This window comes from Aquila chrysaetos, chromosome Z (genome assembly GCF_900496995.4).
Source record: "Aquila chrysaetos chrysaetos chromosome Z, bAquChr1.4, whole genome shotgun sequence".
In the NCBI taxonomy this organism is placed as follows: Eukaryota; Metazoa; Chordata; class Aves; order Accipitriformes; family Accipitridae; genus Aquila; species Aquila chrysaetos.
The window spans coordinates 28,005,359-28,032,156 of NC_044030.1; the positions used below are offsets into that span (position 1 = coordinate 28,005,359).

The 26,798-nt window shown below is 38.5% G+C and overlaps 1 protein-coding gene across 1 annotated transcript in view; it reads left to right on the forward strand.

The window, feature by feature from the left end:
* Positions 1-5,082: 5,082 nt before the first annotated feature.
* The window catches only part of SLCO4C1 (solute carrier organic anion transporter family member 4C1), a 34,360-nt gene continuing 12,644 nt past the window's right edge, over positions 5,083-26,798 (forward strand). Inside the window, exons 1-8 of the mRNA XM_030005762.2 lie at positions 5,083-5,393; positions 10,561-10,824; positions 18,012-18,206; positions 20,999-21,095; positions 21,946-22,067; positions 22,966-23,081; positions 23,382-23,526; positions 25,457-25,652. Coding sequence (XP_029861622.1) covers positions 5,180-5,393; positions 10,561-10,824; positions 18,012-18,206; positions 20,999-21,095; positions 21,946-22,067; positions 22,966-23,081; positions 23,382-23,526; positions 25,457-25,652 — 1,349 coding nt within the window. The 5' untranslated portion in view covers positions 5,083-5,179. The remainder of the gene's footprint in view (positions 5,394-10,560; positions 10,825-18,011; positions 18,207-20,998; positions 21,096-21,945; positions 22,068-22,965; positions 23,082-23,381; positions 23,527-25,456; positions 25,653-26,798) is intronic.

Here is a 26,798-nt window from a genome sequence, read left to right on the forward strand (position 1 = left end):
CAGGAGAGATGCTTAGTCCCTTGACCATTGAGGTGGCCCTTTGCTGAACTCTCCATTAGCTCCATTTATCTCTTGTTCTGGGTAGAACTGGACACACTACTCCAGGTGTGGCCTCACTAGTGCTGAGCAGAAGCATTTAAGAGAGAAATTTTGTGGATTTACCTGTTCCTGCTCTGTATATGCAGAATTTACTTTACATCATAAATCATTACTAACTGCCTGCCACTAGAGGTCAGGTATTTGCTAACAAAACAAACTATGAGGCAGATAAAATTTCATTTGTTTTTGTTCAAACTGGGAACCAGGCAGAAAGAAAACAGAGGAGACTGCCCAGTTCTAGAAAACACTGAAACCAGTGTTTCTGAAAATAAATGAATTAATTAGTTCTTCTCTATTCATCTACTCATTAGATTCCAAGGGTCAAAAACAATCAGTGGAACTTACTATGTGAAAAATCAATGACTGTGGTAAGGGATTTGGTTTGGTTAGATGTAAACGATTATGGCATTGAGATAAAAACAGGAGGTGCCTTGAGTTTTCACATTGAGGCATATTCATTAGACAGTTTAAAAAATGATGGGAATAACTATAGGAATTAATTGTAGGGTACCAGTTGAACCCCTTTACTATCACTAACCAAGTAAACAAACCTGCATACACTTAAATGTATTTCACTGCAGGATAAGTTGGTTGGACTTCCTATGGATGAAAATAGCACAAAAGTAAGACTAGAAGATCCATTACTAATGTCTTAATAAAGATAATAATTCAAGAAAATGTGTCCTTTGTCATATACTCAAACCAGGGAAAAGGTTGATGTTGCTTCTTTGGGCCTATACTGGTAGCAGGTTAAGAGCTACATTACCTTAATTAACATAGATACAAGAATCTAAACAAGCAGAGAGGTTAATGCTGTGTTGGCAGAAGTACATGACTGCCCTGAGGCACAATGTAATATAGAGATACCTTAAGCTAGTTCAGATCCTACAGCAGAAGACTACACAGCTGTAGGTTTGCTTTGTTCACTTTCAAAAGAATAAATGTGTTCCAAAACAAACAAAACCAGATCATTTTTGCATAAATAAATAGAAAACTACCCACAATCAAAATGCTGGTTTTACATTGTTTCCAAAACAAACACATCATCAGGACTTAAATGGAATTAAGATTTTACTAGAAATATGAAACAATGAAGATAGTAAAGAGAAAAGATAACTAATGTATTGAATTCCTGGTTCTGTAAGCCAAACAGGGAAGCTAACTGCTACTCTATTATGACTCTCTCTGGGTGCTAATATATCCCAATCCACATACCTCTTCAAAACAGGGAAATATACTTGGTAGAGGTGTTAATTGCATCTTTAAATACCATAAAGTAGATAAGAATTCAAGACCCAAGGCTTTTCTTCACTGGAAAAAAAAAGCAGACACAAAGGAAGATTCTTCACTAAAAAAGGTAGCACTGTTTTTTCACAACTTCCTTTGAGAGAATTCTGACCTAGGCCAAATAACAGAGAATGATGTGGAGAGAGCTACCTTAGTAGAGATAAAATACTGAAAAGCTGCCCAGAAAATGTGTTGTAAGGATCCCAGGTAATCTATGTTGCATCTTATTTTATAGCTGGTAGAGTCAAAGCGAGGATTTTACTGACAAAATGTTGTGCCATGTTTCTGGAAGATAATCTTAGAAGGTGAGAGTGGGTCTGTGCACCAGCTGGTCTTTTAAATGAGAGGGGATGGCTTCAAGATGCTTGAAAAAAAATGTTTTAAGTATGCATTTTTTGCCTTATCTGCCTTCTCTGATGTGAAAAACTCACTTTCACAATTCAGAGAATGGCAGTTCTCAGACTTTTTAAAAGGCAACTCTATTTCTTAAATCCACAGGTCTTACCTAGCATTCCTATGGTAGGTTTATGTCTGATCAAAAATGTGACATGCCACGATACCATACAACAGGAGAACTATGACTTGTGAGAGTGCAGAAGCTGTAGCTGGTCAACAGAACACTGTGAAGTTAGAAGGCAGTGACATTTTATAAACCTTGCACAAATTTAGCAATTTTTTTCTTTAAAATACTTGTTTATCTCTCTGCAAGGCATTCCAGTATGAATTTTATTATATTCTTTTGAGTTACCCATCAGTTTTTTCCTAGAGTATAGTTTCCCATTCCCACTTCACAGGAACTTTGGATCAGAAAAAGACCTCCTAGTTAATCAGTTCTCGTGTCCTTATCCTTATTATAATTTGATCAAGCTCCATCTAAAGATTTAGAATTCACTAAATCCATTAGAAGTTTGTTCCAAAACTCTCCTCTACTGAAGATTAAAAGCCTTCTAACTTCTAAGAGAAAATTAGTTATGGTCATTTTGCTCATTTGTTCTAAAATTTTCTGTTGCCTTTTGTCCTTCTCTGTACAGCTGCTTATTATTTCATGGAGCACTTCACTTTGCTAGACTGAACAAGCCTGTTCAGCAATACACACATAAATTGTAGGTCATATTTGCCTTTTCCATGAGCAAACTCCATCTACTCCAACAGATTATTCACCTCACAATCTCTTACCATTTTTATCTGAGCACTTTATATAGATACTTTCCTAGAAACCATTTGTATTTTGCCATTTTCACGTGGGTTGTATACCCAGTCTTGAATGTCAGGAATTTAAACTTCTTTAATAGCTTTAGGTAATGTCTCATATTAAAGCAGTTTATAAAAGCTGGTTGGATCTACTGCATTTCTCTGTAAATTGCTTGTTGAGGAACAACAGTATCACTCAGGCAACATAACCAGTGCAAAAATACATCATATTTTATTCCCTCTCTCTCTCCCTGTCCCTGTGGCTTTCTCCTAAAATCTGTATTCTACTAGCATGGTATAAACTCTTGAGAGTTCAATCCTATTTAATTCCCTGAATTATTCGATTCCCTATTTAATTCCCAGACTAGGCCTAGACTGGACGCTACAATGCTACCCTCCCCAATTGTCTTAAAAATGTTGTTGTTTCAGCTGAACACACTGTTTTTCATAGCAAGCTCCACTCACTTCTCTTTTTCCCTTCCCTTCTGTTACCTTCCTGTGATGATAAAACCAAAACCATCAGTTGGGAGGGTGACAACTAGATGAAGATAACAACAAATTTAGCTGACCTGGCAGATCAAGGGAGGTTTTTATGTCTCATTAGCAGTATAAGAATTTAGCAATTTCATGGATTATTCTTACTACTCTAGCATGTAGGCACTCTAGTGAAGATCAGGATATTATTTCAAATGATGTCCTACTTTATTTTAATTAGGGGGAAGAAAAGAAAAATCAATAAAATGCAAACAAACACAGGCAAAAGATTTTACTAATATGCTATTCCTGAAACAAGTTAGTGTGCCAGCTGGTTTAGGCACATCCTTAGACCTCTCAGGAGGCTGTTAACTGGGATATATCTTGATAACCAGCTGAGGAAAAACCACTGCAGACTACAGCCTGAAATGATAATAAGCTAATTTCAGTGTTCGGGGGGTCATCAGTGTCCAGCAGAGGAACGCTTCACTGGGGAGCAGCTATCTGAGCTCCTGCGGGCTCAGGAAGGTCACTGCTGGATGTGGGGCTGGGGCAGCGCCTGGGAGGGACCCCAAGGTGGCCCAGGTGGAGGGCGGGGAAGGCCCAACTGCCATGGAAGCCCGTGGCCCTCCAGCTCCAGCCACCACCCACTGCCTCTGCAAGCTGTAGCAGCAGCAGGGGCATCTGATTTCTCATTTGCAATTTATCTATACAAATATATAGACACATATTCTCTTTTAACCTACAGGTTTTCTTTTTGCAGAAGGTCATCTCCATGTAGTTTCTGTGCTGCTAATGAATACTTGAAAATGTGTACTTCTCTCTGAAGAGCTGTGACACCAGGGGAAGAGAGAATGATTGGGAATTCAGGAGAATGCCCTGGCTTTCACTGTGAAACCAAAGGCACTGGTGACGTCTCCAGTTTCAGCCTTATTTCACTTGTCTCTAAAATGTGTTGAACTCTTGAAAGGGGAAGGACCCTTCAGGACAAACCTGTACTGCCCAAAGATTAACACCAGTGGTGACAGTTGATTGATCCCTGGACTCCTTCCCAGTTGCTCTTGTGCAGATGCGTAAAATAATCCCCACTACATGCAAACAAACTTGCTACTTCCTCGTACACTTGACAAATTCTCATGGTTGATGTCTCTGCAACTGAATTAACTTGTTCAATGACTGGAAGCTCCTGCAGCTGGAAACTTTCTGTGATACAGTAGGGGAATAATATTTCCACAGGGTGACATTTGCAAATGTCCAGGTTTCTTTTTTTTTTTTTTTTTTTTTTTTTTTTTTTTTTTTGTTGGAGATGGGTTTCCACATCCCAGCAGGTCATGTGCCAACTCACTTGCCTAAAGTGGGAAAGTACCGTATCTGGAAAAACATTGCTTTCACTTTTTCCAACACTTACAAAGAACATTTTCACTTTTTCTGGTTTCTTGGAAGAAACCTTCCTGAGGACTTTTTTCAGGTGCTTGATTTTTTTCATCTCTTTTTTTTTCGGGGCGAAAGCTGCTGCTAGATAAAACTGATGTGCCGCGCTCGCTGCCGCTGCTGGGTAGCTGCCACTCGCAGCCGCTGACCTCCGCCGCCTCACCGCCCCACGTCGGCGGCGCGCCGCCCTGCCTCGCGGGCGGAGGCCGCCACGGCACGCTCCCACCAGACCCTCCGCGGACGGTCAAAGCAGGAGTCGGTGTGGGCGCCTGAACTTGAAACGAAACGCAACCCAGCCCGCCCGCACCCCGGGCTGATCCGCCCGACGTCCACGTTAATCGCGTTAACGTTAGGTGGCTCCCGGTGCGGGATCTTCCTTCAGGGGCTGCCCCGGCTGGCAGAGAGACGCGGGCCAGGGCCCGGCGGGGCTGAAGGCCGTGTCACCGCAGCCCCCTCCCCGGCGCGGGCTCAGCGGTGACCCCACCGACGCAGGGGTCTCGCCGAGCGGCCGGGACACGGCCCCCACCAGCCCGGGCAGGGCGGGGTCGGGTCGGGTCGGGGCGGGCCGCCCTCCTCGGAAGGAGGGGGAAAGCGCCGCCACCTGCCCCCGTCGGGGCCGGCCCGTTCTCGGGTATTTAGAGGAGCGTTGCGCCTGCCGTCGCTTGCAGCTGGTGCTGGGCAGCGGCTTCGTAGCGCTATGAAGGGTGACGGTATCGAGAACCCGGTGTTTGAGCCACCCAGCCCCGACCTCCGCCGCCAGCGCCAGGCGAGCCCCGCCGGGGCAGATGCCGGTGTCGCTGAGGCTGAAGAGGGGCCCTGCGGCTGGGGCTGCTGCGCACCTAAGGCTCTGCAGGTCTGCAACAATCCTGAGGGCTACCTGGCTGCCTACAGCCTCCTGGCTATCTTCCAAGGTAACCTGTCCCCACCACCTTGTCCGGAGCTGCAGGCCTGCTGCACTCCTCTCCACCTTCCCTGTGGGACCTGGCTCCTGCAGGCCTTCTGCTGGCCTGGGTGCACATCTTGCTCTCCATCCTGGAGCTGCAGGGGAGGCCAAGTGGGAGCCTGGGCTTGGGAAGGCAAGGGAAGTAGGGGTGGTGATTTGGGTGGTGGGGAAGGGGAGGCAGGGTTCCTCCAGCTGCCTGAGTCTCGTGCTGTTGCTGAAAAGTGACAGTAGTGGCTTTGGTGGGGGAAGAAAGTACCGTAGTGCCCTGGATAGGGAAGCTGCTCATACAGTATTACTCTCTGTACTTCACTCTGTTCCTCCTTTTCTTCTTTTCCTACCTACCTTTTTGACCACTGCTGAGTCCATGGTCCCCTCTGCTCTGTGCTTCATGGTCTTGTCTAGACTGCGTCCCCATTGCTCACAGGGAAATTAGTGCTCCATATGTGCCTCACAGGTCGAGACATATAACCCAGGGAATAAAACACACAATATAAACCAATAGACAAAACTTTAGTGCCCTAGCACGTACTTTGTTACCTGCCCGACAATTAAGAAGGTACCTTGGTGTGGTTGTGTGGGACTTTGGGTAATTAAGATGGCTTTAAAAAAAAAATCTGGTTTTGTTCTGTGGATCCCAGTGCAGTCATCTTTCTAACACTTACCTAACGGCTTAACTTAACCTTGGGGGGAACCTGAAGTTTAGCTTGCTCTTAATTTCTGTTGTTCAGCTTCACATATTCTTGTCCACATTTTTGGTTTTCTGTAACAAGATGTATTAGGATCTTGGAAAGCCTTAGGCTTAGAAAGTGATAATAATGGCTGAGGGGGAGAGGAAGCATTAGTGTACCAAATGTACAAACTTGAGGTTTGTAAAGCTTAGATATTCTTCTGTCAAATGGAGCTATTGGATTAGTGTTCAGAACCCTTCAACTTTATTGGACTAGCTAGAAAAGAAAACTTGTTTCCTGAAAAATTGAGGCTTTAAAGCTCATCCTTTTTGCTCATGAAGAATGAGACTGCTGTAGAGGTGTGGGGGGGACATGGAGAAGAGATTCGGTGCTGGAAGAGCAGGCAGACTACGCCAAAGACAGGTAGAATATGGATGGCTGTGTTCATGCCTGGAACCACACTGAGGTAACTGAGGTGGTCTGAGGAGAGCTGAGTAGGAGGTTCTGCTTAAAACCTAGAAGGATCTGACTGCTACTTGTGTTGCTTGGAAAATCCTTTGAAGAACCAGTGTCTTTCAATATGTGTTTCCATGAACTCTTTCTGATTTCAGGGTGTTTAGAATCTGATCTTTTCTTAACATACACATGTTGTGTTAGAAAAGTATCTAGAGAGTTTTGGACAGAGCCTGTTGTTCCTTACTTGTATTTGAAAGGCTGTGCTACAGCTGGTAGGACCTGGAGGTGATTACTGTTGCAGTTGTCCTGCTGTTAGCTCAGATTTATTTTCTCTAGCATAGTAAAAGAAAGGGAGGAGTGGAAGAAGTTCTTACATGGTAGATTTCAGTGGCAGCTGATTACTAGAAGACTTTTAGATCATGCAAACTAGACAGAGCATCTTGAATATTTCCAGCACTTCTGCATTTGCTATAGCAATATTTCTTAAAATTGAGTTTGCTGTGCTGATCTGATTGTCTGCTCAGCTGAACAATGAATTCAGTATCATTTAAATTTTATCTCTTATTAGTAGTGTCGATACATTCCCAGTCATAAAAAGGTCTTGTATCTTTGTCCCCTCAGGGTGCAATGGGTGTTGGTTATGCCACTTACCGAAGTGGTAGTCCTGTGGTACCTATCTAATCTAGTTCAGATTTAGGACCTTAATGTAAGGAAACTTCTGATGCTCATTTTGAAAGCTGATGTAGGCATGGCTATTATAGACCTTGTGGCATTCTTAATAATGTGTTATCTGGATTTTCTGAACAAGTATCTTTCCTTTGGCTAGATTGTAGAAAGGAAATCTGGCACTGTAGACTCAAGTTGCAACTCTTTTTGAGAAGCAGAAGAAACACGAATCACTTTCAGACAACAAATTCAGTGCTGCATGTGAAACTTTGGGAAAATATTTAGGTCTTGCAGCTTCAGAGTTTAGATAAAAGCACACAAAACAACACTGGGATTTTGAAGTTACGTGAGCTACTACTCTACTCTAGCTTTGGGTTCGATTACTTAATTCACCCTCCAAATTACAGGAAACCATCACTGAGGAAGATAAAATGTATCTATAAAACCTGCTAATGCTAACGTACCTCTCGGAAAGGTTATTTCCTAATATGCCAAAGAACAATGCCGTAGTACTTAACACACTTTTAATGTATGTAAGTTGTTATACTAGACTTTTTACACAATGAGTGAACATAGTAGGTAGTTATCTGCAGTGACCTGGTACCTGCGTGTAGATTTTTGTGTGTGTGTGTCTAACTGAAGGCATGTATTTATTAGATTATTTTCTAGCTGCCCTAGGAAAGAGGTTATTGTTACCATTAGCACTTGATATGCTGTAATTCAGCTCCTCAGAAGATTCCAGGTGAAACTTAACTCTTCATTTCTGGCTGTTTCTATTTCAAGTACATGTGAAACCTGTATTTCCAGAATAGAAAACACTTCTTTGTGTAGAACATAGTTACATGACTAATACCTGCTTTCTGTATGGCACTTAGAGTTGCATAAATGTATGATTGCATCTTGTAATACAAAACCAGGATATACTGCAGTTCATAGCTGTAGTAGCAAACAAGGTAGAAGTTATCTCACTATTTTGAGTGCAGGAAGGGCTGTTTCTAACTCATGTCACTAATAATTTTATTAAACAAACAAACAGAACCACTGTTTGAGACTGGTCCAGTCTAATCTGTCTGAAAAATTTGGATAGTGCTAATATTTTATACCCCGACCAGATTTGTTACGGGAAAGATTTTTAAATTATTTTTTGTTTTGGTTTTTTTTCTTTTTTGACTACGTGTCTGCAAACCACTGCTTTAAAGCCACCATACTTATAACAACTGTAAAGCATGTTTTTTTCTGTTAAAGGGATGAAGAAAAAATACTCTTGTTTTTTCTTAGAGCAAATGAAATTGGTTTATGATTGATCTGGATTTTGTGGGTCAGTACACACTGTACCTAAACTCCTAACAGATGTGGCAGGACAATAAGGTTTTGGATGAGAATAGCTAAAAAACAATTTCTATACTACTGTTGAAGTGTTGTGATGTCCTTGTAGAATTTGTTTTTCAGATCAAGTTAGTACCAGACAGGTTCCATGTTTCCTGAAGAGATTTTAGTGATTAATCACTAGATGATGGCATTGAGAAGTTATACTGCCATTCATCACATTTACATTTTTACAGATGAAATCTAATTAGCCAATGAAATTAACTGCAAGGTTTTATGTCTTTTAGGATGTAAATTAAGGGTGGCAGCTTAAACTACAGGTAAAAGACAATGTTTTCTAGTTCTGTAACCAACTTACTATGTAGCACACCTACTTTATGTGAATGTTTTAAGGGCTTAGTAAATGTTTGAAGTGCTGGCAAATGGGAAGAACTTGTTTGTTCATTCCTTCACGCTAGTATTGTTCTTTGGTCAGTGCTCCTTAAGAAGAAAAGAAAGCTGCCAAATGTATAAATAATGGGAGTGGAGGAACACCTGAATACTTCTGTTAATCCCATATGAATTTAAGTGTGGTGGTCAGACTGACAGGTGAAATTGTCATCCTTGATAAAGAGGCTTTAGCAGAGTATTAGAAAATTAAGACTGTGCCAAAAGCTGCCTCCTTATAGAAAGCTGAAGTGTTCAGTTATGGTGGGGATTGCACTGGTAAGAAAACAGCTGGTTGATCGCACACTTGGAGTAATTTTTTTTTTTAGTATGTATGTAGAGCACTTAAGCAGACCTGTTGAAGTTCAGCCTGTGTAGTTGCACTTCTGGGTGGTGCAGTGCCTGTTGAAAACTAACTTAAATCTGTTGCTGTTCCTAGTCATCTGTCCTTCTGTTCCGGTCTTGGAATGACAGTAGAGAATCAAAGAGGAAGGATAACTGTAGGGCCTGGGTCATGGCAGATGCTCATCTGTCATCTGTGAGGTTACAGAACTCGTATTTGCAACTGTGACTCCAAGACTTCCTAACTTTTTTCCAGGGTATATATTTTATTACAGGCCCAGTTTAATTAGATTACCATAAGTTTACTGGCACTGTGGTGAAGTACAGCTATTCATCTCACTTGTAACAGAATCCTGTTTTGGGACTGTTGAAAGTAAACTCCTCTAAGTTTTAACTACTTGGTGTTTCACATACAAACAGAATGTGAGGCAGGGTGGGAGATTCAAGTTAATATCTACAAACAACACTTTTGTAAAAATGGACAGTGTGTACAAGCAGGCACTGGCAGTTGCAGCTTACTTGCTTCTACTTTTGGATCAGTTTTTTGGAATTTACCTGTGCTGAAGTAGAGCAGCTTGTGCAAGGCCTTTTTTCCAGGTTGTCTGATACTTCTGTTTCAAGGAACCTTAAGATTCAGAGGGCAAACTTTTTCCTCAGTTAATCACCTCAGTTGCTCTGGAAGAGCTGCAAAGTATTTTTAAGTAACTTTACACTTTTTTGTATTACAGGGGAAGGATGTCTGTTCAAAGCCTTCTTGTATCTTCCCTTCGTGATGGCAGGGAGGAAATTATGTTTGTTTGACAATCATTGTTTGAAAGCTATATCCTGAACTTGCTTCAGTTGTAGCTTGTATTCTAATGCAAGTCAATCTTGACTAATTTCCTTTTAATTTGTACAGTATCTTATGACACTGTAATGTATTCTGTTTGAAGTCTATCTGTGCTTTGAACTGAATCTGGAACATTAATACGTGAACAGATTTTGAGGCATGGTATTTTGCTGGCTTAAGTGTTGAATCTTTAATGCCCACAGGAGAGAGAAGAATTGAATAGGTCCTGTGCAGTTTGGCTGGCTTAAGTTGGCAATGTATCAATCCACTATACACCTGGATTTTAAAGCTAATAAATACCTTAAAATGTAACTTTGTAAATATATTAATTTTAACCCTTCCATCACACAATGGTGGGTTTACTGTTGGAACTCTATCAAATTAATGTATCTTTGACTAATTATCTCTTTTTTTTTTTGTAGGTATTGTGGTAAATGGCCTGATTAACATTAGTATTTCGACAATTGAGAAGCGTTACGAATTGAACAGTTCCCTCACTGGCTTAATCTCTGCAAGCTATGACATTGCTTTTTGTGTATTGTCACTGTTTGTATCTTTCTTCGGAGAAAGAGGGCACAAACCACAATGGCTTGCTTTCTCAGCATTTATGCTAGGATTGGGCTCACTTATATTTTCCTTACCACACTTCAGTAGTGGAAAATACCACTATGGAGCTAAACTTGAAGGTAAGCTTATCCTTATGTTTTGAAAATTATTTAAAAAAAAAAAAATCTCTGTAGCAGTTTGGTGCAACTCTTAATTTGGTACAACATAGTTAATCTCTGTCAAAGTCCAAAAAATAGAGTATTATCTCTAACACTGAAAACAGAATGTTTCTGTGAAATCTGTAACTTCAAGAGCTGTCTCTTCACAGCGAACTTTCTTTTTCAGAAGAGATCTGAGTGTCAATGTCAGTTCTTGCTTATAAGCAACAATTGAATAAAGTGCTTTTTTGACTTGCATTGATGAATGCAATTAAAATTCACTTTGAGTAAAAAATGATCTGGCATTTCTTTGTGAATAGGAATCCAAGTTAGGTCAGTGATGTAGAATAAATGTTAAAGGAAAGCTGTTAAATTTACCATCTTCTTGTTGAAAGGTGACTACATGTTGTATTTCTTTTGGGTTTTGAACTATTAAAGGCATCTTGAGTAATTCATTAACAAGTTTCACTAAGTTCTAAAATGTTGATTAAAACTTGTGGGTTTCTTTGAAACAAAGAGGGAACAAGCAGTACTGACCTATACTGAACAAAGCAGTATTGAAATAGTGCGAGCAGCCAGTTCTCAGATCTTACATATCTTTTCTCATAAAACAAGACTTTAAGTGCAATGTGCTTAATACCAACTATTTGCATCTCAACTTAGTGGCACACCTGTAACTAATAAAGAAACATTCATATATGTTTAAAGCAGGATGACTTAACAATTAAGACAATCCTAAAAGATTATTGCAGTGTTTAATCAGATTTATGCCTTCACTGACTAAGCATATTAGAGTGCTCACAAAAAAAATCAGTAGGTATTAAGCAATCTGATGGAAAGTTCTCAGTCTTCTGGTTGTTGATTCTCAAATTAGGTTTTTAAGTGTTAATCATGTCACACACTTCCATGAGCTGTCCTGACATCGACCATTAGTTAGATAACTTTGGTAAGCTATTGTTCCCCATCTAATAAATGAGGATCTGAGGCAGAAGTTAATTGAATTTTTAACTGAACAAGGCCAAAAGGAAAAACTCTTCAGGGCTGGAGGCTGTGAGCAGATGATTGCTTGTTACCCCTTAGCAGAGGGGCAACAGCTTACTTGCTCCTGGCTCTATGTACAGTCCTATTTTGCTACAATTTCAGTTTCAGTATTACCCTCTACTTCACTAGTATGGAAGGGAAGCTGAATTTAACACAAAACAGTTCCAATCTGATCGGAGGTTTGTTTTTTTTTTTTTTTTTTTAATTGAAACAAGATACTGACAGGGTGGGAGTGTGAAGGGAGATGGCCAACTATTGCAACTGATCTCTCCCCCTCCTACCAGTTTTGGTTGAAATCTCAAAGAATCTGTTTCATCAAACATCTGCCACTTCATCTGCCATTAAAGATACTGTAGGTGTTGATATCTTATTAGGGGTCATGGGACATGTACTTGCTTCTCCATGGCACTGTAAGCTGACTGCATTCATACTGTTTTTACTGCTGTAATGTAGGTACCTATGCCACAACTGTGGTGAGCAGAGTAAAGGACTTAAGCTGACTTAAACAAAATACTAAGATAAATGATTACAGAGTGCAGGGAACGTCTGCACCATGACAGACTTGATGTAAATGTGCAGGTGCTGTGCAACAGCATCCTTTAACAGTTACATAAACCACAGTATGTGATTTTTATAGGATATCTGGTTTAGCTAGTTCTGGTGTTGATGAAGAATCTTAGCAATACATTTAGTTGCAGAATTTAATAGCACCACACCCCCAAAACCTTCCTTGTTGCTTATTTGTTTGGATGAGTAGTTTACAGAGATTTTAATGTATTGGGAGTAAACTCTTTTATTTGATGCTTTATATTAAAATCTACCACCTAATTTATTTTTGAACAGTTCCTACTTGAAACTGGTTAGTTGATTATTTATGTTCATCTGTTATATGTAAGTATGGTGAGTTTCACCTGCATGACAACTTCAAAGTATAGTTCCGTGCAATATTCATTATGGCTGCTGGGTTGGTCAGGAATACAAAATACATCTAGCCTCCAGTATAAGGCTTAGAGACTTCCTGGAACTTACTGTTTTACCTTGAGATATTAATTTACTTTTATTCTGAGTATATACATAGTCTACTCTACAAAACTATTCAACTGGAAATATTTATCATAGTAACACTCTTTAGAAATGGTTTAATCCATTTCATATTCGAAGAGTAGATAACCAATGGTCTACCTACTTACAAAAATTTTTAGCCACAGCAGACAAGTCTTGTCTAATGTCCAGAAAGACTTCAGACTCAAATTTGTAACCCAGATGTAACCCGCTATTTGTTCTGATAACTTTTTTAGGTTTTGTGGGGTCGCCGGTGTCTCAGCTGTCTCTTATATTTGTAGTCAGGAGCTCCATCTAGTGGTTTGTCTGTAATGAAACCATTCTGTATTTGATTACCCGTAGGCAGTGCAGAGAACTGTAAAAACTGCAGATACTATAAGCAATGTACTTTTAAACTTTCTCTCGGATCTTATTGAAACATGTCTACATTTGTAAAAGACGTCTGTCACAGCAAATGTGAAATGTAGATCTTCACCTGACACAAGGAAGGTAACTTTATTGTGAGGACAGTTAAGTATTGGAAGAGGTTACTCAGAAAGACTGTGCAGTCTGTATCTTTGGGGGATTTCAAGACCCTGCTAAGTAAAGTCCTGAGCAACTTGGTCTGCATTCGGTTTTGACACCATTTGGTTTAGGAGGTTGGACTACATGACTCCCTGATGCCTCTACCAACCTGAATTATTCCATGAGTCTCTTCAGTAACAGGATGTGAATGATATCTTCAGAAAAAAGAAGTATCTTTGTTTAATAACAAGTCGTAGCCATTTGAGTTGAAATGTATGTGGTGTGATTTGAGAAGAGGGAGAATGACTTGAACACCTTTCTTCAGTTCTCTGTTCTACTGGAAACTCAGGTGGTGGATAAGTCATTTAGGGTCTGAGAGTTAGTGAGTCCTCTCAGAAGGGCGTTAATTGATCTTCCTTCCCAGAACATGCCAAGGACAATTAAAGAGTGAAGTGAAGGAGACTGGGACATTTGAGTACTAATGGCAACAGAATATGTGTGATGCCAGCTTCTAATCTGACTGTTTTGTCTTGCACCATCAGTATGTCTGTGGTTTTTCTGTTGCTTTTGCTCTCTGAAGAGACTATCTGATTAGCCAAATAATGGATAGTGCTGCTGTTCTCTACACTGCTTGGTCTATTTCTCTATACCACTTAGATGTTACGTAATACTGTAACATCTGCCTTTAGAAACTAAGAAGTTAGTCTTCATTCAGCATGTTCATTGAAGCTTTGAGTGACTTTCCCATTCAAGACTTAAAGGGCAGACAGATTTTTAAGTTTAAAAAGAAGTAGAAACCAAGCTGTTCTTTATTTCTCACTCCTTACAATTCTCTTTAAAGTATTCCCCGCCCCCCTCAAAAGACAAAACCTGCCCACACCTACTAGCTGCAGTTTAAGATGTGAGTAAAACTAGTCTTGACCTGTCTTTCTTCTAATTAATGTAATTGCTAAAGCATCTCACAGTTGGTTCCACCTTCTTGGCTAGTATGTTGCATTAGATATTTGGGAATATTTTGGCCTTTACATAACTTGGATTCAAGTAGATGTGTTAGATTAAAGTATGCAAGAAAGTTTTTAATAACCAACTCTGTTGGATGGTGTTGCCTTTAATGCAGTTTTGCTTTTTAAAATGCAAGTCTAATCCACTGACTTTTAGAAGGGAAAACAAGTTTAATGAGAAAAGGTAGTTAAAAATGGTCAGTCACCCATCTTAAATTCTCCCAGAGCTTGTCTTATCTCAGGTTAGACTTTCTTGATAATTTAAAAGCCAGTGCCTTCTCTCTCCACCGTTCTTACAGCAGCAGCAAACAGGCATGTGGATCTAATCCAGGTTAGATTTAACCTGTGTCACTTTACCCATCTGCTTAAACCTTGGACTGACACAAGAAGGGGATGACATAAATTGCTAAGGAAGAGAAAGTAAACTGTTGTTTAGCAGTTCTGACTTATGCTGGTTTAAACTAATCTCATAGTTTTGTGGTAAACTGCTTTTAAAAATGTTTCTTGGAAACATTAAATATGGTCCATGACTCCACTCAGCAAGTGCATGTGTATTTGCTGACTTCAAAAAAAAAAAACCCAAAACCAAAAGGCTCACAGCTCATGCAAATAAAAGGATTATAATTGTGAGAAATGCACTCATGCTGAATTTCATGAATTTTACAAGTTTGTTATAGAACAAAGGCAAACAGCGCTGGGCGCATGGTCAAAACCAGAGGCGCACCGGTTATACCCAAACTCGCCTTTTTATACACTGTGTTTGTGGCATTTCAAAGGGGTTATTTTAATATTTCAGGTATCTATTAACAAAACTCCACCCCAGATCACCCCCCACTTGCACGTGTCTCTTGTGGTTCGGAGGGGCCTTCGGGGATCTGCAAGGGATGAAGTCAGTAGTCTTCCTCTGGCTGCACTTTTTACCTTGTCGTTTTCCTCCAGTCACACTTTTCAATATTCTCACATTAAACTTCTGGTTTTCCTTTGTTCTTCTCGTATCTTTCATGTCAAATAATCTTTGACCCCCAAAATGCTGTTCTCATGCTAACAAATGACTCCTTATCTTCTTACTTGTGTTGTCAATTTTACTCGTCCTTGAGTCCATATGTCTGTTTTTCTATGTTTTCACAAATCTATCTACACATCCTTTAATTACTTGAGTTACAGGATGTCTTATCGGAAGAAACTATATATTCTGCTTGTGCCCATTTATTGCCTACAAACTATAAAATACAATTGATGTCTGGAATGTATTAACTACATATTTCCCATGTTAAGGCCTAATTTAGTGGCAGTGAGGCAAACATCCTTTCAGGACGTAGCTTATGCAGTAGTTAGGCAAATTTCAGTGTTCTCGTTTTGCAAAAGCCAATATACATTTCACAATAATTGTATTAAAGTTCATATTGATGGTTCTCTTAATTTTATAGTTAGACCTGATTATGTGGTTCTGAAAACAAACTAGTGTGATAAACTTCTCTCATCTCAACATCAGGATAAATTTCCTAGGGCATATAAATTAAAGAGCTAGAAAACTGAAGGAAAGAGGCTATAATCAATTAGTTACACAATGGCATAGGCTTTTAGATTGACAGGAACTGAGACATTGGGGGAGGGGATGGGGATTCATGAAGAACCACAGTCTGTCAGTTTGATTGCCATTACTATATGTAATCTGCTTATTTCATGAAGCTATTTCTAGATATCAAATTAGGCTACACTTTTGTCATTTAACATCTTCCATGGCATTTTCTTACTCTGCATTACTTGTTTTCTGATGTGTATATTTTAACAAGATGCTATAATTTGTGTACTACAATAAAATAACTAGTTAATGCTGTTTTAGACTTGCTCAAAGGTATTAGAGGCTAACATAACTGCAGGTATATTCTATATACATGCTGTACATGAATATGTGTATGCTAACAAGATACTGTAAGATATGGTGTCCTTCTATAGTCGGTTTTAGATGCTGTGCATGTAAATAGTACAAAGTTAACCTGATTCAAGACTTAATTTCCTGCAGAAAAGAGGAATATTGCTAAAGAAAGCAGATTGAAAATAAATAGAATATATACTCTGAAAACTTTTATTATGAATCAATACTCTGAAAATTAATGTTCCCCATGTGGCTTCAGTATAGCATTAAAATGAGGATTGTTCCTAAGTGGAAAGGAAGGAAAATTTTAATGGCTCCTCCTGAAGTGAGGTTTTCCCATCACTCTACACTGGCCGGTTTCTGTGCAACACCACTGAATCACCTGTTGTGTGCTACATGATTTCATCATGACTATGGTGCTATTCCTTCTGGAGGCAGGCATGATAAAGCCCATGGATGACTTTATAACATCAGTGTAGACAGTTCTCTCTAAATATCTGCTGTGTGGCAAGCACTTCCTTGTATTTCATATCCTGTGAGCCCAAAGTGTGGACAAGCTTGCCCTTTGTTTGCTTAAGTAAAAAGTGTTCTCAAATATAAAAGGACCTGAGAAAAATGATGTAATAATTTTATAGCAAAGTATTGAGAACTAGTCAAGTCTACTCATTTGATCTGAAGAGTGTTTTCATATATTTGCTCAGTATGGCTTATTTCCACCAAACTGATGGGTTTATCCTCTTCCTTAAGGTTGTACGCTCTCTGTGGAAAAACCTGGAAAGAACCATGCTCTTCTTTTTGATCTTGTAACTTGGGACTGTCTGCTACTAAAAGTGCAAAGATAGCAAGAGGAAGGAGAAGAGAAAACATACTCCCTGTCTTCACTTCCTCTTTTCTCTTCCCTCCTCATGGTGCCAAACATTACAGGAGCAGATGCAACCTTAGGCTGTTCTACCTCTGCTTCCCTCTTTGTGTGTGTGTGTACAAGTACAGAGGCTTTACATTAACTTCTTGTTCTGGAGATATGGCTGTTTGTGCTCTGTGAGAGATAGTGGTGTGGGGTTTTAAGTTGTGGCTTTTTTTTTTTTTTTTTTTAGGGAAACCCTTCTCAAAACAGTGTGTGAGAAGGGAGGATTACCTTTGCTTGCCACTGATGACTGCACTTTCCTCTCCAGCAGTCAGCTTTCCTCAGGTTGTTCAGGCTGCTCTTCCACTTAAGAGTGGAAGTTGTTGTTAGTGCTCCTCAGAATCGTTATAAGGTACAAGAACAAAATGAAATGTCTGTTACCTAAGAGTATTCATTAACCTGTAGAATGACCATTTGGCAGTTTTGTGGTTGTTTTGTTGTTGTTGTTTTGTTTTGGTTTTGTTTTTTTTTTTTTCTTTCATACATCTTGTTAATAAGGCTTTCAGCAAGCCAAAATGTTTTAATAAGCCTATTTCATCCACCTTTCCTCCCTGGTAATGAAACAAAAACCAAGCCATGATAGTATTTCTTTTGAGGGATATGATACAGAAGGTTAGGGCACTGTCATATAGGGTATATTAGGAGGCCTGAAAATTAAAATGGGAGCCCGGTACTAACAACACTTCATATGTAGTTTAGCTTTCAGCACAGGTTTTTCTTCAGTTGGACTGTGATGAACTTGGTAACAGAATTTTAAAGTCTTTCTGTCTCTGTCTTTCAGACACATGTCAAATTCCAGGAACAAGCTCTGCTAACTTCACTTGCAGTGCCAGCACAAAGTCTTCACTTCCCAACTATCTGTATGTCTTTATCCTGGGGCAGCTGCTGCTGGGAGTTGGAGGAACTCCACTATATACTTTGGGGACAGCTTTTATTGATGACAGTGTCCCAAAACACAAGTCTTCCCTTTATATAGGTAACTTTTAAAACTGTTTATAACACATTGTCTGGATAGATCAGACTGCAATGCCTTCCAAATGCTTTTATGAATTCCTCTTATTAAATCAGTGTTGTCATTGTTTACTTATGTGCATAAAGTGTTTCTGTATCAGTTACTGTGCAAGTTAGGTATTAGTCTGCTGTAAGTGTCAAGTCTTTTCAATAGTTATTTTGCAGAGCATGGTAAGGCTACTTTGTGCACCTCTCCTGCTGTTTTTTCATGTCAGTAACTGATAGTGATTAAATGGTTAATGTAGTCTGCCTGTTATCAACAGAATAAGTTGTAGCAAAAATTTGCTTTGTAGTGTCACAGGTGCTGAAGACTACCCTATATCAGGTCAGTAGCCAGACCTTACTGTATCCTTCAGCAGTTTTATTTACTTGCATTCTAACAGTAGGCAATCCCATCAGTGCAGGGACACTCCTATGCATTATGTGATCAGTGCAGTTCTTCAGCCACATAAAAATATGGCACTTCAGAAGGAAATACTGGAAGTATCTTTCCTTAATTGAAAGCAAAAGGATTGCCTAGAATCATGGAGAATGTGTTTGTTTTACTGTGGAGCTGTTTAAAAGCTAAGGAATACTAATTCTTAACAGTGGTTTTTAATCTTTCCAGTCAGCAGTCTCTGGGTTATGTGCATTTTTACTGCCAAGGTCATTGCAGTCTAACTGTGTTTTCTATGGGCATGAAGATGTTTTGCTATTTTCCCCATTTTAGGTGTAAGCTGATAAAAGTATGTTAGCTATACTGGTAACTCTCAGGGGGAATTCAAAGCATCTCAGGTTCATTGACTGTTTTCCAGACTAATTCAATATTTTAGGGGGCAAAATTGAGATCATCATCTATTTGCATACAATTCTTGCTTAATTGTTTCAGGCAAGCCATTCCGTTTGATGCCAACAAATAGAATAGTTGCATATGTTAAATCTTAAATAACAAAGAAAGCTTTTATTTTTGCTGTTTCTTTATATTGAGAGAGGAGATTATTAGACTCTTCCTATATATTAGATATATTAGACATATTAGACTTTTCTGAGGCCAGTGAAATAAATAGAGCAGAATTAGGGCTGTCTGCATTATTAGAGGGTCAAGAAGTGGCCTGAAAACTCAGGAGAATGATGTGAGTGTTCATACTTAAAACATAACAGACCAATACAATAAATTAATTCTTATGCAATCTTCAGAAAAGACCTGAGTTCAGAAGAACAGTGTATACTGCCTAATGTAACAAAACTAGAACAAAAGTGAGTGGACAGGTAGCTACATTAAGCCTTAATTCTTTTTCTTGCTTTTATGCAATGTATTGGGGATTTTAAATACATTGTGTTGCTTTGCCTAATGTAAGAAGGCTTGTGCAGGGCAGCAAAAAAAAAAAACAAACCCTGAAACTTTCTCTTAGTGTCTGTAAATAGCTGCTAGCATCTTGGACTATAAGATTGCAACTCATAAGCTGGTAGTTTCTTTCTCTTCTGATACTGGGTGCATTTTCATGAGGACTGTGCTCTTGTTGAACTGAGGCATCTACATCTAAAGCCAGTGAAAACTTAAGTAATTCCAAATAGTAATTTAAACTGAATGGTCTGCTGGAGGAAATAGGCACCTTCTAAGCTAGGTTTGAAGTTCTGTAGGATGAAAGTGGACTTAACTCAGAAGGATCTTATGAGCATGTCATTATTTCCAATATGCAGGAAAACCTGCAATATGTCAACTCAGTATTTGTTTTGACTTACTGATACTTCAGTGTCCCCTTCTGTGTCCCTTGCCCATCCTGCACTGCTCCCAATGTGCCCCTCATTCTTTCTTGCTGTCTAAACAGAGCAAAATAATACTAAATACTCAGGATCCAGGCACTCTGGAAACAAATGAGAAATCCAAATTCTTCAACCTGTGCAAAAGGATAGAATATCAGCAGTAAGGATGCATGTCTTGCCAATTAGACAGATCTAGTTACTATCAGTTGCAAGCCTTAATCTGCAGAGACAGTGTTCCTGCCAGCAGTGCTAAAGTGCCACAGAAATCTGGATAGTAGGCCAGGGAGACTATTGTGACGTCAAGAAAATCTTGTCCTAAGGCCAAAAAAATGGATAGACCTAAGAGTGCTCTTTAGTAGGATATAAGTACACCTATAACTTTTTGTTTGGGGTTGTGTGTTTCTTTGTGGGTTTTATGGGGTTTTTTGGTGTGGTTTTTTTTTTTTTTTTTGGAAGAACTGTCAGGAGCTGTTAAAAGCCCTGGCTTTATATTTTAAGGATCATATCAATAAATTGAAGCGCATATGATTGAGTTCTAAATGAACTCAAGTGGCAGATATTACTCCAGTCAAAAGTTTTAATGGAACCCTGGCTTCTGGTCTTGGCAGATCTGAAAACCATCTTAAGACTCAAAATAAAAATATAAATAAGTAGGTTCTTAAAGGTTGTGGGCATGTACTATTAAAAACTGATGCTCTTAACAACCTCACATAAGAAACTTTTTCATAAGCTGGCTTGTGATTGTAGGCACAAGATACACAAAATAACAATGCATAAAGATGCTGTCAGTGAAGTGTCTTTTGCTGGACTTCTGAGTTGCAGCTTTTAATGAGAGCTTCAAATTTTCCTGTTGAGGGACAAGTACGAATTTTGTCTTCTACATGTAGTTGAAGTAATGACAGTGAAAGAACAGGCTGAATTACAGAAAGCATTTGGTCTGTAGTTGATTTAGGAATTTTTTTTGAAAGAAAGCTTTAAAAATGTATGGTGAACTTGATGTATTTTCTCTTCTAGGAATTGGCTATGCCATGTCACTGCTGGGTCCTGCTATTGGCTATGTCTTAGGAGGCCAGCTACTTAATGTTTATATTGATATCCAGATCCCAGAAAGGCAAGATATAACTTAGTCTTTTGCTTTCTATTTTCTTTTCCTAATAATTCTTATTAAAAATCTTCAGCTTTCCTCCAGATGACAAGGAGAAAGAGTTTTTGTCTGGAAAATACTGTATTTTCTACAGCTTCTTTAACTTGGTTACAAGTTATATTCACAAGGGCTTCTAGCAAGTGAGTTACTTCTCACAGTGAATAGCTGATTAACATAAAATGCTTTGTCTTCTGATTAGTCGCCCATTTAGGGTTAGATTGCAACTATTGATTTCTTGTGCAACAAATTTCCCTAAGGTGGGATATGAGGGGTAGGATACTGCTGCTTACCTCCTGTGGAAGAGCTTGCTAGAAAATCTACCAGTTGAATTATAGTCCACTATTCAAAAAATAATGTTATAAATTGTACTACTGTCCAAACCAACAACTTAATTTACACTTTTATTTCCTGTGTTTTAGGGACTTCGGATCAATGCAACGGCATTCTGAACTGCTGTATTGGCTTTCATATAACTCATTTATTATGAAGATTTTTTTCTAAAAACAGCTTTTCCAGTATCTTTATAATGCTACAGGATCTTGAAATCAGGGCCAAATAGTGGCCTTTAAATCAGAATGAATTTCACTAATGAGTTGAAAGCTATGTTTGGTAGAATGGAATATTATTACAATAGACCTGATGAATGTGCTTTAAACAAGCAAATGATAAATTTAATACATGTAGAAAACAAGAAAATTACAATATTCAAAGGCTTTCTGTTAAATCAGTATTAAAAAAGAAAAAACAACCTGACATCTGAAACTGCTGATTTGAATTTATGAATAGTAAACCTGCTTTTTCCAAATTATTCTTCCAGTACCAAGATAGATCAAGATGACCCACGTTGGCTTGGAGCATGGTGGATAGCATTTCTTGCATGCTTTTTTGCAATTTGGCTCCTTATAATACCATTTACATGCTTTCCGAAACAACTACCAGGTAAATGTTTACCAATAATGGGCTACTTTGGAAGAGACATTTGTTTATGCTTAAGGGGATTGTAGACTGCTGGACTGAGTGAGTGATTTGTCTTTGATTCTGTTTCTCAGTTAACTCTTTGGCTAAAAGCTGATGACAAATACTTTGTTTCCAATATGCAGCCTTTAAAACAAGGTGAATGGGCTAGAGGATTGATCTTGAGTACATAATGATGTACAGTAGGACTGGAAACAGGTAGGCATGGAAACTGATCCTCAAAGTTTGGAAGGTGCTTGCAGCTAAGCACCCAGGAGTGTATTTAAAGCTGCTATGTTACCCTCCAAGAATCATAAGGAAATTCCATTAACTCATGCATTGTTGTCTTTGACTCTATTGCTTTATTGTTCTGAGTGGAATAATAAAGCATGAATCAAAGTATCCCAGAGCAGTCTTCTAAAAAGAATAGTTTTAATATAATTTCTGTTCAGGCAGATGCTGTCTAGGAGTCCCTTGGAAGAGTGTCTAAAGGAATTTACTATGCTTATGTGGAAAGAGAAATGATGGAGGAAAAGGAACAATGAAGTAGGGAACTGGGGAGAATGTGAGGATGATTTAAAAAAAAATAGGAAATTGAAGGGGCTTCAGGACAGCCTGAAATTCTTAGGATATCCTTGATAATATCTTCTTACAGCCAAAGCCTTCCAATGGAAGCATGATGCTTTCAGCCAAATTCTTTTCACAGCGATACCTTATTGATCTTTTTATGGATCCGTACCAATAAAATATTCAAGACAACTTACAATGTCTGAGCTAGTTTTCCCAAGGAAAGGAAACACTTACTTTGATGCTTTTTCTGACTTTAAGGCTAAGAGCACAGGTATTCAGTATTTCCATTGTCAATAAATATGCCCATTTATAGGAACAGCAAAAATACAGGCTGAAAAAATCTCTGAAACTCATAATGATGGAAGTGAGGTGCTTGTTGAGACCAAGAATATTGGAAAAAGTTTTAAAGACTTTCCCATGGCTCTTCTGGTAAGAAAATCTTGAATTTGCTAAAACTGATGTATTCTGAGAAATTGAATTCTTTTTCAGGTAATACACAAGTGTTTAGAAAGGCAATTGCTTCTTTATCATGTTGCCATAGGGAAGTTTCCAGTGCTACTGATAATTTAATATATGTTCATTTTGTTGATGCTTAAGATTGTTAAAGGAAGAAAAGCATATTAGTGAAGTTCTGTATGAGAGTATCTGCTTACAAATACAGTGACTTCTAGTTTATATGGTACTACAATGAAATAATTTCCTGAGTGTTATGCTAATTTCCCCCCATAGATACTGTTGAAGAATCCAGTGCTTATGAGTCTAGTAATAGCCAGTTCTTCAGAAGCTTTAGTTGCCACTGGCTTTGCCACATTTCTACCAAAGTTTATAGAAAATCAGTTTGGAAAGACATCAAGTTTTTCAGCAACTCTTGGAGGTAATGTGGCTTTTCATTTTTAAATCTTAAATATATTGTGCTGGACATGTCAACATTATAGGTGGAAGCTTATATAGGCATCTTGTGTTTGAGATATTTGTGAATATACTTACATGAAATGCAGTTTTCACAGCAGAAACAGTCTTTTTATATTATTCTTGCCTGCCCTATGAAAACCTTAGTACTTAAATCATTATGGGTGCAAATCTACTCGTAGTCTGTAGGTTCAGAAGACTTGATACTCATATTCAAAGTAGAATGAGAATTCTGAGTGCTGCTGAAATTGTAATTTATTCCTTTCTTGTTCTTGGTGAAAAACATTTAATTTTTCTTCATTTAAAATTGGCTGAAGGAGCATTAAGCCTTAGGACCTGCTAAAGGAAGCAACATGAAGGGCAGCTGGAATAAAAAGCAGTGCTTACTGCAAGGGGTTGACTTGGCCTTTCCCTTCTTCAATTCCACCATAACTTTATAGTGAGCTTGCAATAAAATGACTAATAAGGATACATTATGAAACTATTGTGTAACTGCTTCTATAGTTGGCTTACTGTCACTGATACACAGAAGTAATGGGTAGAACAGGGAAAGGCTAAGAAAAGCTGAGTATTTGAGCAATAAATAGAAAAATCTGATGGAAGAGCTGCACTAGGTAGGGTCACATGATTAACTCTGGCACAATTACTTCTGAAGAACAGCAACCAGATCAAGGCAGGTAGGCCAACAGATGCTTGCAATATGGCAGACTTCGTATTTCTGGAACATGTCTTGCTAAATTACTTCAGCTGTATAGTGCTGCAATATATGCATATGCTAGTTGAAGTGCTCTTTCTCCAACAGAAATACCTTTGGGAGAGACTTTCTGAATGATTTACTCCTCTGGGTGATACTAGATAGTACTATCACTATTCAGACATTGTTGCTTCAAAACAAAGCATTTGCAAGTTTTACATAGAAATACATTGGAATACATGCTCAATTGTTGAACAGTAATCAGCAGTGAAGTAGAAAACTGAATGTTCCTTTTTTGTCTGTAGACTTTGTCTGAATTTCTTTTAATTTGAGAAGGAAAATATTCATAGTGTTAATCAAATCTACAGCTTTAAAGAAATGCCTACACTAACATTGAAAGTTGGCTGTACTTGAACTAATGTTGAGCTAGCTAATCTAAGTGTTGCCAGTGTCCATGTTAACTATTTAAACTACCTTTGACTATGGCCGTCTGTGGCCTGTGCAGTTCTGCCACTGTAGATGAACTGTCTCTAAAATTAGCTGTCTTGGGTTAGTGCAAGTTACACTGATTTCTGTGTTGTATTGTAGATTAGCGATTTAAAAATGCTCAGTTATGTTTCTGGAGTCCTAACAGTGCAAAGAGGATACAACATTATGGACTCTATGGACCATGACAGCAAAAGTGACCCACTGATCTAGACTTTTAAAAATCTTTCTGTAGGTTCGTTATTGTATCTTGTGCTGTCTCTTGTATAATAGTGCTTATGTTCTGTTATTAAAAAGTTCATAACACAAATGTATAACAAAGAACGTAGACATGTGGAAAAAACATGGAAGCAATGAAAGAGCATTTTCCATTTTCATGAAGTGGCCTACTGGTGTTCAGAGATTCCTGCCTAGTACATAGTACTCTTAAGTAATCTGGCTTTGCTATGTTGAACTTGGGTTTTGGACAACTATAAATTACCTTGTCAAATTTAACTTCTGCAAAGGCTAAAGAGATTGTAAGGGTAGAATAAATTACTCATGCCAACAGATTCTGGTAGGGTGTTTTGAAAATGACATTACATGGACTGCATCTTAAGATACAGGTAACTGTTGTAATTTTTTTTTTTTTCTTAACATTAAATTGCACTCTAAATTGCTTCACTAATTATATCTTGCATTTTTGTGTAATTGCTGGTGTCTTGTTTTCCTCTAGGGCTTGTATTAATTCCAGCAGCAGCACTAGGCCAAATCATAAGTGGCATCTTGGTTTCCAAGTGCAAAATGGATTGCAAAAGCATAATCAAGTTCATGATAGGCACTTGTTCAGTGGCCCTAATATTAAACACAGTGTTTTTATTTGCTAAATGTGGGAACGAACCTTTCGCAGGTGTCTCTGAAACATATAATGGGTAAATATATTTTAATGCACTCTTGGGTTTGGTGTTAATGTTTAAAATAAGTAAGCTACATCACAGAATACAAAACCTTTAAAAATGTCATATTTTGCCTTGTTGTGTGAAACTGAAATGTTTTATGGAACTCTAAAACCCTGTTCTTGGAATCTTTATGTAATAGACGATTAAGAAAATGTAATGATACATTGCCTGCAAAATGTTCTGAGCAGCCTGGTCCTGTTCAACAAAAAATTCCTAGCTGTAGGTGTAGTAGCCATAGTATTGACTACACCTAATTTTGTATCTCTGTAGAAGTAGTGTGTCTTTTGAATCTTGTTTTATTAACCAGCTCTTGACAATCTGGGCAGTTTTTTCCCGGAGGGAGTCTGCTGTGTGCAACAATTTTGAGACAAAACTGAGGTGAACTGCAACTTAAACTGCAAATTTTTTCTCTAGAAATATGAAGCCATTATTGTAGCATCAGGTTCTAGCACATCTAGCCTCCGTTTACAAAGGAGGCTTTAATTTTTTCCTGGTAAATTGGCTGATAGAGGTAGGAATTTAATGCAAAGAGAGCGTAGCTCAGTGACCCAAGTTGAACAATAAAATGGGTGGAGTAACATGGTTAACCGAAACATAATTCAAAATATATTTGGCTAACATGTATAAGAAAGGCTTCTCTAAACTATATGTACTTTTCTTTCCCTCAACCAACACAATTCCCATTCCTAATGAGAATGCAGTCTATCACTCATTTTTAGATATTTGTAGTACTTGTATTAGAAATTCTATGATGAATGTTCTTCCTGTTGCTGTAAAAAAGCTTACTCTGGAAACCAATATGGCAGCAGGAAAAAAGTCAGAAAAGTGAAAATAAAAATGAGGCAAGATTAAATATGTGCAAGGATAAGCATTCTTTAGAGAATGGATTTCTAGGTCCACTTTTAAAACTTCAGCATTGAATGCATGCGACCAAATCACCACCATAGGCACTATGTTGTATAAAATGCCCAGTCACGCCTTGTTAAGGAATTAACTTTAAGATTATAGTGTTTCAATTCTCATAGTTTTAAATAGTACACATCTCTGTAGCATGAGCATTGTTTAAAAGCAGGAGGAAGGCAGCTAGCTGTGCCAAAGCAGTGCTTTCAAGTGGTTGGT